The 15766-nt window shown below is 43.6% G+C and overlaps 1 protein-coding gene across 5 annotated transcripts in view; it reads left to right on the plus strand.

Annotated features, from left to right (window-relative positions):
- Nucleotides 1-15766, plus strand: part of LOC115090469 (cyclin-dependent kinase 17-like) — a 434720-nt gene that overhangs the window by 414232 nt on the left and 4722 nt on the right. For 4 of the 5 annotated variants that reach the window (XM_029599597.1, XM_029599599.1, XM_029599600.1 and 1 more), the window contains one exon: nt 10380-10499. The exons of the other annotated variant lie outside the window; for it this stretch is intronic. In XM_029599597.1, the coding sequence (XP_029455457.1) occupies nt 10380-10465 (86 nt within the window). In that variant the 3' untranslated portion in view covers nt 10466-10499. The remainder of the gene's footprint in view (nt 1-10379; nt 10500-15766) is intronic. 5 annotated transcript variants of the gene reach the window in all.

The following is a 15766-nucleotide window of genomic DNA, read 5'->3' on the forward strand; positions in this document are numbered from 1 at the left end:
ATATTTCAAGAGCTGCAGTCCTTTCTTCAGGCACAGTCGTTGGCCCCAGTCATTCTTAACAATTCAGGATCGTAGGCTGCGGATTCCCGCCTGACCAGTGCTGCGGGTAAGCACTGGAGTACATCTAGACCTACTGTGGATCCTGCCAATGGGAGACATATGGCATGGATAATGAAGCCGATCCTTACTCCCTGGAGGATGGAGAAAATCCTCCGGGGCTAGAGCAGTATAGAACTGTGTTGTTTCTTTCATAGAGATGAGTTACCGGCTCTGATCTCCCAGACATTAAAGATGTTGGGGATCCTGTGGCCTGATTCCATGTCTGAGCCAAAGAAAGATCCCATTTTGATTTCTTTGCGTAAAGCCTCTTGTTTCTTCCCTATTATGGAGGCTATTCAAGAATTGATTGATCTCGAATGGGACACCCCGGAAGCTAATTTTAAAGGGGGACGAACCTTGAAAGAGCTGTACCCCTTGGATCCAGCTGCGAGAGAGCAATTGCATTTTCCGAAAGTGATGTGCTTTTGTGTGCCATCACCAAGCAGACAACTCCTCCCACAGAAGAGGGAGTGGCATTGAAGGATGCACAAGATAGTAGAATTGAGGCTATCCTTAAGCAGTCCTTTGAAGCGATGGCAATAAATTTACAGGTAGCTTCTTGTTGCTTCCTGGTGGCTCGCTCTTTTTTTCATTTCTCTCTCAGGAAGTTGTTGAATCTGGTGTGAATTCCAGAGCAGTGATGGAACCGGTGGATGCGGGCCGTGACCTGGTTCACACTTTGGCAAAATGGGTGGCTTCAGTAATTGCGGCCAGGCGTCACCTGTGGCTCAGGAATTGGTTGGCTGATACAATTTCAAAGTCTAATCTGACGAAATTGCCCTTTAAGGGATCACTCTTGTTTGAGAGAGAGCTGGAAAAAATGGCCAATAAATGGGGTGAGGCCCAGGTTCCTTGGTTACCAAAGGATAAGAAGCAGATGCCGCAGTCCTTCGGCACAAGAGTTCATGCCAGGGGTTTCAGACGCTTTCAACCCTACAGAGGAGTAGCTGCGCCTTTCATCCCAGGCAGCCCAGAAGGGATGTAGGCTCGGCTAGTTGTGCCCCTTAGCCTCTCAATGAAGGTGTGCCGACCCACCCCTGGGAATAGGAGATAGGAGGTCACCTCTCTTTTTTATCGGAGGTGGGTCGAGATCACATCAGACCAGTGGGTTCTTGAGGTGATAGACAGGAGGACTTCCTAAATACTAGGTATCCCTAAATTATCGACACCTCACCAATTCCTACTATCAGGACTCCACAACTGCTCAATCAGTTTTTGAATCCATAAGTTCACTATATTATTCTTATTGTATCTATATGGTAGATTTGACAGGTCATCTCTACTACGTTAAATAGTTAAATTGTATATACATATTATATTATATTTATTATTACTATGTTAAATTGACATCCGGTTTTATTGTTCCTTATGTTCTACAGTTCTATGTAAAGCCCCCATCCGCTGTTGGGCAGTTCATCGTTTTATGTAAACCAGAGTGATTTGTAATTCCCACAAGAACTTCGGTATATAAAAATTAAAAATAAATAAATAAAGAGATGATTATGCTCTGGAGGTTCTCAGTGTTCCTTGGGACGTCTTCATGGTGACTCGCTGCGACTCTCCACAGAAGAGACAAGCAGTGGAGTGTACGTTGTCAAGACTTCTCAGCCTGCAGGCTGTAGTTCTGGTGGCTAGGTCTCAAGAAAATATGGGCCGATATTCCATTTATTTCATTGTGCCCAAGTAGGAGGGCTCCTTTCACCCCATCCTAGATCTCAAGGGTGACTCATTTTCGCATGGAAACCTTACGCTCAGTGATAATGGCAGTACAGTCGGGGAAGTCTCTGACATCCCTGGATTTATTTATTTATTTTTAGATTTTTATATACCGGTGTTCCTATATGAAATAAAGATCACATCGGTTTACATTGAAACAGAACATGAAAATTGCCAAAAGGCATTACATAGAACAAGGTTATGAAACTTGGAACAGTGTACATAAATGGATTTGTCAGAGGCATACCTTCATATTCCCATCCATCTGGAGCATCAACAGTTTCTGTGTTTCGCTGTTATGGGGCAACAACATCAGTTTCGAGCACTGCCTTTTGGGTTGGCCACCGCACCCAGAATCTTTTCCAAAGTTATGGTGGTGGTTGTGACAGTGTTGAGAAAGAATTGCATTCTGATTCACCCGTACTTGGATGATTGGCTGATTTGGGCCAGGAATCTGGAAGAGAGCCTTCAGGTCTCACCCAAGGTGATCTCCTTGCTACACGAACTAGGATGGGTGGTGAACTTGGCCATGAGCAATCTACAGCCATCCCACACCTATCCTTATTAAAGAAAAGGAAATGAACGGGTAAGTAGTAATTTCTTTGTCAACAAAATAAAAAACAAAACACTCCTCAATTTGCCATACTATAATTCTGTTTAAAAAAAAATCCACTCTTGTCAGATTATACTTAAAAGGGAACACACTGTGACATCAGATTTGCTTAATATTGTCATATTAGGAATTCCATAAAGAAGGGCTAAATTCATCACTTATGGCTCTGACTGTAACTCGAGATTAAAAGCACTTAATCATTGGTCCTTTTTATACCAAAACACCTGTTTTGTTTTTTTGGGTTTTTTTTAAAGACGTTTGTTTGCAAATAAAACAGATTCTACTTATCTTACAACTCTGTAAATACTGGAACTTGCTATGCTCAAAATGCTGAGACCCACAACTGAAATTAGTCAATTACTGCAATTTTGACTGCTCTCAAACAAAAAAGCAGCTGTGTCGGTTATCACTTCAGTTTCCCATGTTAGTATCCCATTTTGGTGTCTGAGGGGACATTGAAGAGAGAGCTGACAGCAGCTTTTTTGTTTTATCAATTATTATTATTCTCCTCTTTGGACTTCAATGTAGGGAAATTAGTGGTGTCACTAACTAGAGCAAAGGATAGTGGATCTTGACTCCAACAGATTACAGGATCCAAGGCAGTATGTTTTTACCAGAAAGAGATCCTGTCATACAGATCTGATCAATTTCTTTGATCAGGTGACCAAAGAATTAGATCGGGGTGAGTGCTGGATGGGGTATATTAGATTTTAGTAAAAGTAATGTTCCACACAGGAAAATCGTAAATATGCTGAATAGCTTGGAGTGGATCTTAAATCCTTAAACAGGATTGGAAAGTGGTTGAGTGGGACAGCTCAGGTGCCTTGCTGAAGGTCCCCTGTTGGATCCCTGAGTCATGTCTTCTGTTCCCCGGGATGCTGCAGAAACAGCATTCACAAGGGGGAAGGGAGTCATGGTCATTGCTTAAGGGGTGATACCTGGAGGCAGGTTTCAGGGCCCAAATGAAGGCACATGGCACTAGATTCCAGCTCTGGGTCCAGTTGAGCTGGAAGTACAGAGGAGCAAGTGGAAACTGTCAGGTAAAAAAAAAAATGGTTGAGTGATAGACACCTGAGGGTAGTGGTAAATGGCATCCAAAGATAACAGTGAAGTGCCTTATGGATCAGTCCTTTTTCCATTTCTGTTCAGAATTTTCATACATAATATTACAGAATAATTAGAAAATGTTTCTCTCTTTGTGGGCATCACAGAGGGGATGATTTTCAAAGGAATTCTCCACAGATAAAATGGGTGTTTACCCACTGCGAAAGTCCATTTACAGTTGATTAGGAAATTCTATCACTACTTTACCTTTATTTGTCCTCTTCATGCATAAAGTGTTTCTCACATCTCATACTTGCACTAATTTGTTTTTAACTTGGCCCAAATATTGGCATGTCCTACCCCACAATATCCAGATCATCCATATCACAGCTGAAGTGGTAGTACAGCTCACTCTTAAATGCCCAGATACTTCAGTCAGATTGTAAGCATTTCCACCTTACGGTTTCAGAGTTAGAGCAGAAAAGGAAATGTAAAAAAAAAAAACAATATGTCTCCTGAATATCCCTTTTAAAATGTCAGAAAAGACCATAATTCAACCCAGGCACAAGAAATTTCTTTCAAACAAATCCACTCAAGACTGGTTTCATGGATCTTTTACAGCTACTATTAGGATAAAAATCCCATTCCCCATATCCCACTAAAACATCTGGAATCTTTTTCAAAATAAACCTTAAGGGAAAATGGTTTCATGCAAGTTTGGGGGGGGTGTCATAAACTCCAGGGAGCAGTGTGAGATTGTATGAAACGTATTTTAAGGATTAAAATATATCAATTGCCGAACAGGAACACTTTGAAACATCAGCAGGGCCATTGCAAAGGGTGGGCAAGAAGGGTGATCATCCGGGTGCCATATCACCCTTTTGAGTCAGTCTATGAGTCTGTGAGCATACGATCCTGGACAGGAAGCGGGGTGTGAAAACCAAAAACAGCCCAGGGCACCATTTTGTCCAGCAACTGCCTTATCAGTATACATAGTGTGTACCTGATTAAAAGACAGGAAAGCTAGGTAATTTTTAGTGTCTATACCTGATTAAAGAAAGGAAAGCTAGGTAACTTGCATTGAAAAGGTGTAAGAGAAGTGTGATTAATTTGACTAGGTATCAAAGTTTTTAACAGGATCAATTGCAGAGGGTCACTCTAGCAAACTAATTGATAAACACAACATACTGTATATATAGCAGAGGAAAAGCTCAGTAACCCTCAGTCCTGAGGGAGTATTGAGAGCAGAAGATTTTGCTGGTGATTGAAAAGAATGGGTAATTTAAGAATTTAAACAGGGTCATTCATCAAATCATGTTAGGGCCCTAATGCCCGCGATAACACCATAACGCGTGCGATAAATAGCGCGTCACGAGATATATATACAAATTTTGAAAATTTAGTCAAAGGGGAGGAGTTTGGGCAGAGTTTATGAAAATGAGGGTATTTGATGTTGCATGTGATAGCGTAATACATGTTACTGCACGTTTTAACACTGGAAATAACTACACCTTTTTTGCTGGCGTTATGCTGTGCAATATGCCTGAACTGGGATTTGCAATATTTATCACAAATCCAATTTCGGAAGAGAGGGGGAGGAATGGAGTGGAGAGAGAGAACCTCTGGGGTGGCACACATATTAGTCAACTATTTATATACCACTGTATGAGGGTCAACTAGTAACTCAAGGTGAGGTTTTGGTGGTGGTCTAGGGTTTGGGAGGCAACTTTACATGCACAGTCAGAAGTATGAACAGCACAGTACACATCATTGAAGCTCTGAAGTGATTTGGAATGAGGAAAGATGAGAATTTTACAATGTACTCTCCACCTAGCTTGGTAGCAACTAGATAGAGAGTTATATATAAATATAGTTAACTAATATGAGAGCCTTAAAAAAAAAAGTGTCTGTCTCTCTCTCTCTCTCTCAGCAGCCCAAAACATGGAAATGCTTGTCTGGGCACTTCACAGTTTGCAAAGTGAAAATATCACGGATGCAATAAATTTAATGCGCACTGTGGTAAAATACCTATGCGAAGCAGTAAAATAGCACACTTTCTGGTAACTCAGAAATTACCCTAACCACGCCTCTTTTTTTTTTTTATTGTGGGCGCTATTCATGCAAAATTTATAGCAAAATGATGAATCTAAGCCAAAGTTTGGGGGGGAGGTGAAATTGTTGTGTAAATTAATCTTTAGCTGTGTGCTTATTTAAAAGGGAAAGGTAGGTCATTTTTAAGTGTCTCTCTTTAATATTTTTATAAATGATCTAGAAAAGGGAACGAAGAGTGAGGTGATCAGATTTGCAGATGAGACAAAATTATTCCAAATTATTAAATCACAAGCAGATTGTGATAAATTGCAGGAGGACCTTGGGAGACTGGAAGATTGGGCATCCAAATGGCAGGTGAAATTTAATGTGAACAAGTGCAAAATAATGCACATAGCGGAAAAGTAACCTACATGTAATAAACCAGTAGATGTGGCACTCTTACTCTTTGCAATGAACACATACACAAATACACCATATAAATAGCATTTTAGAATGTATTGCTACAACTGGTAATGTATAATGAGAAATAATGAGAATGTGTAATGAGAATAATAATGAGTAGCCTAGTGTTTAGAGAAGCAAGCTACGAACTAGGGAGACCAGGGTTAAAAATCCCACTGCCACTCCTTGTGATCTTGGGCAAGTCACTTTACCCTCCGTTGCCTCAGGTATAAACTTAGACTGTAAGCCTTCTGGGAATAGGGAAATAACTAAAAAGTACCTGAATGAAATCCACTTTGATGTGCAAAATATATTATATTATTACAAATATAATAGACACAGAGTAAATAAGATGTAAAAAGTATATGCATATATATATATATATAATGCTTACAGTTCAGTTAGTTCTAAATCTGCACTTTCCTGGATGCGTTCCCACTAGATATCCAGCAGAGCAGTCAGGTTATTCACCTTCGGGTAGATTTTCAAAACGCGCGATTTGGCGTACTTTTGTTGGCGCATCAGGCGCCAACAAAAGTACGCTGGATTTTAGTAGATACGCGCGTAGCCGCTAAAATCCTGGATCGGCGCGCGCAAGGCTACCGATTCCGTATAGCCGGCGCGCGCCGAGCCGCGCTGCCTACCTCCATTCCCTCCGAGGCCGCTCCGAAATCGGAGCGGCCTCGGAGGGAACTTTCTTTTACCCACCCCCCCGGCCCTGTCTAAACCCCCCCCTTACCTTTGTCGGGGGATTTATGCCTCCCAGAGGGAGACGTAAATCCCCGCGCGCCAGCGGGCCGCTAGCGCACCGGGACGCGACTTGGGGGCAGGTCCGGAGGGCGCGGCCACGCCCCCGGACCGCCCCGGGCCGTAACCACGCCCTCGGACCCGCCCCCGAAACGCTACGTCCCGCCCCGAAAACGCCGCGCGGATCGGGCCCGCCGCCCCCGACACGCCCCCCTCGGAAAACCCCGGGACTTACGCGAGTCCCGGGGCTCTGCGCGTGCCGGTAGGCCTATGTAAAATAGGCGCACCGGCGCGCAGGGCCCTGCTCGCGTAAATCCGGGCGGATTTACGCGAGCAGGGCTCTTAAAATCCGCCCCCTTGGGAACCATCAGCGCCAGAATAAGACATGCATTGAGCATCTACGTCCATTTATACCAAATTGGAGTATTTACAAGATTTCTTTTATACCATTTTCCTCTCCTTTTTCATAGTCTTTTTTTGTCTGTTTTTGCCAAATTTCCTTCCTTGTAGATTCTTGTTTCACCCCACCATTTTCTTATCTATAGAATCTTAGCTATTTGGCATTCTCTGCTATGTGCTGAACATCACAATGTGCACAGTTTAACATCTGGTCCCAAACATTACAGTTATTTAGTGTAAATCTCCCTAGGCACCTCATGGACCATAATATATTTTCTCCCTGGGCATCTGCTGAATCCTAATATTCTTTGGACCATAGCATACTTTGGTGCAGTATACTATGGGAGCCTGCTAGACCCTAAGACCTAGTAATATACAGGTCGATACTGTAACGTGCGGTTGAGGATTTCCCGTCTGAAACGAGCTGGGAGCGCACAATTCGGACACGTAAGGCGATCCAGCGATACAGTCTCCAGTTTCACGCGTCCTTAGCGCTTCTTAAAACAGACGCATAACCCCTTCCGCACGCAGCATGTATATGATATGTAAATGAACGAATTAGCTGTATAATGAAGGAATTAGCTATTCCCCTCCGATACTGTGACGCGCGCTCAGATTATCTCCTTTGTAACCCGCTATTTTGCCGCGTCCTTAACCTGTTAGTTTACCGCCACCCTCTACTTGGTGTTAGTGTGGTGTTAGAAAATTAAAACGGGAATAAAGTGTAAAAAATGGGGGCGATTTCGGCACTCAAGGCCCCGTCCGGTCTCCGGTGCAGCCCCAGTCTGTCTCCTCCTCCCGAGGTAAAAAAAAAAAAAACCCGAAAAAGTAGCAAGGCTCGGGCCTGCTACGATAGTCCCTTCTCCCTTCTCCTCTCCTCCCGATTTCGGCGCTCAAGGCGGCCGGGTGGGCGTGCATTCATCCAGGCAGAGGGAGCCGGCGGCGAAAGCGGCCTCCGGCTCCCTCTGCCTGGATGAATGCACGGCCCCCGCCAGCAGTGAATGAATGCCCGTGCGATTTCGGCGCACATGCCTTGAGCGCCAAAATCGCACGGGCATTGTTTCTGTTTATCCCAGTCTAATCGGTTGCCCATTCAGGAGCCAAAGTTATTTTCATTATGACTAGGGTTCAGTGGTCTTTTTCTGATTTAAAAAAAAAAAAAAAGGCTGGAGATCAACTTATTTGTTAGAAAGAGGTTTTCCTATAAGGAATTTGATGCATGAATGAATGCCCGTGCGATTTCGGCGCTCAAGGCATGAGCGCCGAAATTGCACGGGCATTCATTCACTGCCGGCGGGGGCCGTGCATTCATCCAGGCAGAGGGAGCCGGAGGCCGCTTTCGCCGCCGGCTCCCTCTGCCTGGATGAATGCACGCCCACCCGGCCGCCTTGAGCGCCGAAATCGGGAGGAGAGGAGAAAGGAGAAGGGACTATTCGTAGCAGGCCCGAGCCTTGCTACTTTTTCGGGTTTGTTTTTTTTTTTACCTCGGGAGGAGGAGACAGACTGGGGCTGCACCGGAGACCGGACGGGGCCAGGGCAGGTGTGCGGGGGCTGGGGGAAAGTTTGCCGAGCATCGGGGAACATAACTGTCCACTTCCTGGTACCTGTCATTTGAAATGTCATTTGAAATGACAGATACCAGCGCGGCCGTGAAGCGTTAGGCCCGCGAACCCAGGATACTGTATAGGCGCTCTATACAGTAAAATGGGTTGCACGGGCCTAACGCTTGCCTAAGGCTTCGCAGCCGCAGCATGCATTTGCATGCAATTAGAAGAGAGTATCGAGCGCTAGGTGAAGAGAACTGTGCGTGCAGGGAACGAGGGTGCGCCTGGCAATGCCGCACTCTTTCTACCGCGGCCTTAGAGTATCGACCTGATAGTGTGGTGCAAATCTCCAGGAGAGCCTACTGGATCCTCCTGCGTAACACTGAGATGTCTTCCCATTCTCTCTCCATATGGCTAATACACCACACTTTAGTTACACAATGTTAGGCTCCATATTAGAAGTTATCCAGGAAAAGATCTGGGTATCATTGTGGACAATACTTTGAAATCCCTGGCTCAGTGTGTGGCAGTGATCAAAAAAAGCAGGCAGAATATTAGAAATTATTAGAAAAGAAGTGGAGAATAAAATAGAGAATGTCTTTATTTCTCTGTATTGTTCCATGGTAAGATCAAACCTAGAGTACTGTGTGCAATTCTGGTCACCACATTTCAAAAAAGATATAATTGAACTGGAAAAATACAGAGAAGCGTAACCAAAATGATAAAATGTATGGAATGGCTTCCCTATGAGGAAAAGCTAAATTTAGAGCTGTTCAGCTTAGAGAAGAGGTAGATGAAGGGGGTTATGATATAGAGGTCTATAAAATCATGCGGGGAATAGAATGAGTAAATATGGATCATTTATTTACCATTTAAAAAAAAAAACAAACTTCAAAGACCAGGGGTCACTGAAGTTTGTAAGTATCACATTTAAAACAAATTAGAGAATTTTATTTTTCAATCAGTACATAAACTCTGGGATTCATCGCAGGAGGATGTTGTAAAGCTAGTTAGTGTAGCTGGATTTAAAAAGGGTTTGGACAAGTTCCTGGAGGAAAAGTCCATAAACTGTTATTAATCAGGTATATTTGGGGAAAGCCATTAGTTATCTCTGGGTGTTAGCAGCATGGGATCTGATTACTGTTTGAGATCTTGCCAGATACTTGTGACCTGGATTGGCCACTGTTAGAAACAAGATACTGGGCTTAATGGACCCTCAGTCTGACCCAGTATGTTCTTATGTTCAGTGTTCCTTCCCAAAGTGTGTATAATCTGTTGTGGAGATCAAGGCAGCTGGGTGCTATGTTGAAGATCGCCATAAGCAAGAGGGGAAATGAATGAATCCAGAATCACAGTGATATGCCCTGTATTCAGTGATGATATTTTACATCTCTGATAACTTTCTGCTATGCACTAAAATTTAGAAATAGAAATAAACATGCACATTTCTCCCTTCAAAAATTTGCATTGCACTGAGAGAATTGCCATCTGATTTTTTTCACCTTATTATATTTGAAACTCTTCTGATCTCATTTGTCATCAATAGAATTCAGTTCATTGCAAGACATATTTCTAACTTTTCTTTTCACTTCTGCCTCACTTTTCTGATGTGATTGCATTTACTTTTATTTCTTCCCTTTTAGCATTCTCAGCTGCTTCTGCGACTCCTGTTCTCTTTAAATTCTTTACTTGTTCCTTTTCTCTCTTTCCTTGTCTCTGTTCAGTCCGTCACAAGACAGCGCCTGCCTCGTCTGAGTATTTGCAGACAAGCACTCAGATTGCAGTAAATCATGACCACATTCTCTGTTAACCTCCCTTCACTGAGGGATATCGCTTCTTCTCTGGTAAATATCTCTCTTGCTTCTCTTAGTCTTTAGGTTGAAAGTTGGTTATTTAAGCTAGGAAGCTATTCACATTAATGTAATGGTTTCTGTGTTGAACCAATGAAAGTGGTAACCAAGAACTCCTCTTAATCACCTAAGTAGTACCAAAGTGTGTACTACAAAGGGTCCATTTAGCCTAGCACCTGCCCCCACATTGGCAAGCAACAGGTGCTTAGCGGAAGAAATAGGGCATAGATAGCATAAATCCTCTGTGACACCCTTCCTGTATCTAGCAATTATGGTACAGGAATTCTTTACATCTAATTAATTTCCCTGTTAGGTTGAATAGTCCCTTTAAAGAGTCTTATCTACATAATATTCACCAGCTAGGTATGAGCAAGTGTTCATAGTGCTAACTCCAGCATAAAAAGCAAGAAGGCGATTTTCAAAAGCCATGTACCCATCCACCATTGTTAACCTGGCTGAAACTGCGTGCACACACATTCAGCTGTATTAAGAGGAGGCATTCTCAAGGGGCATGTATATGTCAAGGGAGGAAAATACTGCACATAGGTTGCATTTTCAAATCTGTATGCAATATTTTCCATGAAAAGTACCCTCAGAAAAAGAGATGGAAATGTCTCTGGGTTCTTTGTACCCTTAGCAATTTTCACAGTGAAAGGAGACACATCCTTTCACTTTGAAAATGGGTGCAGAGCTGACTTCAATACAGTGTGAAAACTGGCCCCTAAAGTAGCAGTAACTAGAGCACATTTGGGCTGATACAGTAAAATCCGTGGGAGAGCCAGCGCTCCTGGGCGCGCAATCAAGTATTTAAATGAGGGCCCACGGTAAAAGCAGAAGCTAGGGACACTAGCACGTCCCTAGCGCCTCTTTTATGACAGAAGTGGCGGCTGTCAGCGGGTTTGACAGCAGACGCTCAATTTTTCCGGTGTCTGTTCTCTAGCCCGCTGACCGCCACGGGTTCAGAAAATGGACGCTGGCATAATTGAATGTCCGTCTTCCGGCCACGGGCACATTTTAATTTTTTTAAATTTTTGGGGCCTCCGACTTAATATTGCTATGATATTAAGTTGGAGGGTGTACAGAAAAGCAGTTTTTTCTGCTTTTCTGTACACTTTCCTGGTGCCGGCAGAAATTAAAATGTGCGGCTTGGCTGCACATTTTATTTTCTGTATGGCACGGGAATAACTAATAGGCCCATCAACATGCATTTGCATGTTGTGGGCGCTATTAGTTTCGGGGAGGTTGGCCACGCGTTTTCGACGCGCTATTACCCCTTACTGTGTAAGGGGTAAAAATGGCACATCGAAAACACGGGGCTAATCGCGGGCTAACAGTTCGTTCTGCCAGAGCGCACTGTACTGTATCGGCCTGAAAGTTGGCAGTCTCATCAAAGAGGCCACAAACTGGATGGGCATAGACAATGAATGCCCACTTCTCTGCTAGAGGTGGTTTCTCTAGAATAGGATTTAAAGCACATTTATGGGACAGTGTAAGGGAATATTGCATGCTGCTGCCTGTGCTGACCCTGCTGTGTTGTGGGGTAGTGTGCACATGTATGAGAGATCTTTGCACCGTTGCTGCCTGTTCTGTCCATGTTCTGTAATTGAATCGTGTGTATGAGAAGCTTGCACTGCTGCCCCTCTTCTGTAGTGGGGATGTGTGTGAGGAAAGCTTGCACTGCTGCTATCTGTGCTGTACCTGCTCTGTGGTAGGGGCAGTATGTGTGTGTGTGAAGCTTGTGTGTTCTGTGGTGGGGCCGTCTGTGTGTGTGCAGAGGAAACTTGCACTGCAGCTGCCCATGCTGTTCCTATTCTGTGGTGAGCTGTGTGTGTGAGAAGCTTGCACTGCTGTCCCTGTTCTGTGGTGGGGCCGTCTGTGTGTGTGCAGAGGAAACTTGCACTGCAGCTGCCCATGCTGTTCCTTGTCTGTGGTAGGGCGGTGGTGGGGTAAAGAGGGAAGCTTGTACTACTGTTGTATACGCTGTCCCTGTTCAGTGTTGCGGCAGCATGTGTGTCTGAGCAAACTTGCAGTGCCGCTGCTTGTACTTTATTTGTTCTGCAGTGGGGCAGTGTGTGTGCATGTGAATCACTGCCTTGCTGCTGCCCTAATGTACTACTTCTGTGCTGGAGCAGCATGTGTGTGAGTGAGGGAAGCTTGCACTTCTGCTGCCTCTGCTGTACCTGTTTTATGAAGGGGTTAGCGTATGTGACGGAAGCTTGTGCTGCTGCTGCCTGTGCTTTACCTTTTCAGTGATGGGGCTAGTGTATATGAGGAAAGTTTGCACTGCTGCTGCCTGTTTGTACCTGTTCTATGCTGGAGCAGTGTGTCTCTGCGTAGGGAAAGCTTGTACTGCTGATACTGTCTTTCTGGTGCTTTGTGGAGAAATTGCAGACTTCAGTTTCCAGTGCAGTCAATCTGGCACAAATTTTAGTAAAGAAAGAAAATGTGTTCTGTGATTACAATTGATATAACTGATATCAGAGAACCTCTAAGCAAACTGGAGCTTTTTGGGTAATAAATATCCAGCAAACAACAAAATACACCAGACCTAATTAAAAAGTGATTTTGTTCTCTTGAAAAAGAGTTATATTGAAAAAGGCTTATTGATTCCTGTAAATATCCCTTAAAATGTGTAGCCATAATATTCACATTACACTCATTGTTGGAGAATGAGGGTTCTCTGAAATTCAGGGGCAAACATCTCAATGCTATCACTTCCTCACAGCAATAAAATCAATGCACTGCAGGCTAATCATTTTACTGAAGCCAAAAAAACAAAGCAATCACAAACTATAACAATAGAAAAATAACGTTTTAAAGAAATGAATGAAAAGAAAGAAACTATTTAAAAAAAATCTACTTTAGTTTCATAAGACATGAACCAGCACATCGCTCTCAGCAGCCATATTGCAGGATACCTTTATAAACAGTGATATGGGCTGTTCTCATCAAACATGCTGCAGAACCACTTTCAGATCAGGACCCCCTTCATAAACTAGGTTACAGAACACCTTTCTAAACCACATTGCAGAACTGCCCTCACAAACCGCTCTATGACTGTTTCAGTTAATCAGCTCAGTTCATCCTTGCTTACAGGTCGATACAGTAAAGTGTGCTCCGTCGGAGCGCACTGTCAGCCTGCTCTGGACGCGTGTTTTCCCTTACCCCTTATTCAGTAAGGGGAGGAAAACACGCGGCCCACCCGCAGCACCTAATAGCGCCCTCAACATGCAAATGCATGTTGATGGCCCTATTAGGTATGCGCGCGGGATCCAGTAAGTAAAATGTGCAGCCAAGCCGCACATTTTACTCTAAGAAATTAGCGCCGACCCAAAGGTCGGCGCTAATTTCTTCCGGCACAGGAAAGTGCACAGAAAAGCAGTAAAAACTGCTTTTCTGTGCACCCTCCGACTTAATATCATAGCGATATTAAGTCGGAGGTCCCCAAAAGTAAAAAAAAAGTAATAAATAAATAAATAAATAAAAATTTGAATTCGGCCCGCGGCTGTCGGGCCGAAAACCGGAAGCTCAATTTTGCCGGCGTCCGGTTTCCGAGCCCGTGGCTGTCAGCAGGCTCGAGAACCGACGCCGGCAAAATTGAGCGTCGGCTGTCAAACCCGCTGACAGCCGCCGCTCCTGACAAAAAGGAGGCGCTAGGGACGCGCTAGTGTCCCTAGCGCCTCCTTTTCCCCGTTTTTTCCCGCGTCACCTCATTTAAATACTGAATCGCCCGCACCGGCGAAGAGCCGGTGCGCGCGCCAGGCGGGCGTTCGTCCGCTCTCCCGCGGTCTTACAGTATCGACCTGTTAGTTAAGCCAAAGCCTTGAGAGCAGCTCTTGTGAATTTTTGGAGCAGCCTTGTGGTATGAGAACTAATTTAATGTCTTTAAACCACTTTATCTATCTTAATCTGTTTTGAAATCTGGAATGAGGACAAAGCTGTTCTGCTCCTCAAATGTATTATTTCAGAAGCACCATATGTGCACATTCCTGTGGAAGGAGTATAGAAAGACTTGAATTAAGTCAAAGAAGCAAACTTACTAGCATATGAAGTAGATTGTAGACACTATTCCAGTGGGCTTCCATTCTGTACAATGGGTCTCTTCCCAAGATAAGTAACGTATGCAGGAGGAATGGAGGATCTTGCCTGTCACACTTCCAGTGTTCTTGTACATGTATGGGGGCACACTGATGACTAAACTCAGAGTGCCTTCAGCTCTTGGGAATGCATCAGATTCTTGCATTTTTGGACCAAGCTACCACATTGTATTTATTTATTCAACAAATGTCTAGCTTGCTTAATTCTTCAGGGTGCAATAAAAACATTCATTTTATTTTTAAAACAATAGATTAGGGTTTTTTTTATCTTAGTTTTGACTGCGTGTTCTGCTGCCTCAACTGAGGTTTCAGTGAAGCAGGAGTACATTGGGCTTTCAGCCATTGCTGAAGTTGATTAGTTCCTTGTGATGCACGAACAGCATGAAAGTTTAATACATGATCATATGAGGCTACATGAGCTATATTTTTACAAAGCTTTATTATTAGACATAAGAGAAGCAAACTAGGTGAGAACTAAATAGGGAATCTCGGATGCTCATCTATCCAAGATATTAAAATACAAATAAGGAAAATGACAAAAATTATCCTTGATAAGAAGTGAAATCTTACATGTGGTCACACATTATGGCTGCAGCTGGGATGGGCTGAGAACCAGGGAAGCCAGGGTTCAAATCCCAATGATGCTCCTTGTGAGCTGCAAGTGTCTTTACCCTCTGTTGCCTCAGTAAGCCCTCTCTGGATAGGGAAAAATACCTACTGTACCTGAATATAACTTGCCTTCAGCTACCAATGAAAAGGTGTAAGCTAAATCTAAAATAAATATTAAATATCTCTTAGGATAGGAATAACTGAGCAGACTGGATGGATCAGTTGGTCTTTTTCTGCTTTTATTTACAGTGTTAAAAACTGCTGAATTTTCTTGTCCATTCTGCAAAATGTTCTCTGACTCCTCGGTTTCTGGGCCAGTCACAGTCCTCTTCAAACCTGCTTTACTGCTGTTTTATGGTGGAGGGAGGAGATCTACACTTGAGGCATTAGGGGCCTTCCTTGATAGCCAGGTTATTCTCCTCTTTAGTCACTATCTCTCATGGTTACCAACGAATTAAAATATTTATTACTAACAATGTTCCAGATTTAACTTTTTTTAGGGACACATGTTTTATCGTTGCCCTGCTGTGTACAGCTGGACTTACTATGCACCAA

The sequence above is a fragment of the Rhinatrema bivittatum genome, chromosome 4, assembly GCF_901001135.1.
Source record: "Rhinatrema bivittatum chromosome 4, aRhiBiv1.1, whole genome shotgun sequence".
In the NCBI taxonomy this organism is placed as follows: domain Eukaryota; kingdom Metazoa; phylum Chordata; class Amphibia; order Gymnophiona; family Rhinatrematidae; genus Rhinatrema; species Rhinatrema bivittatum.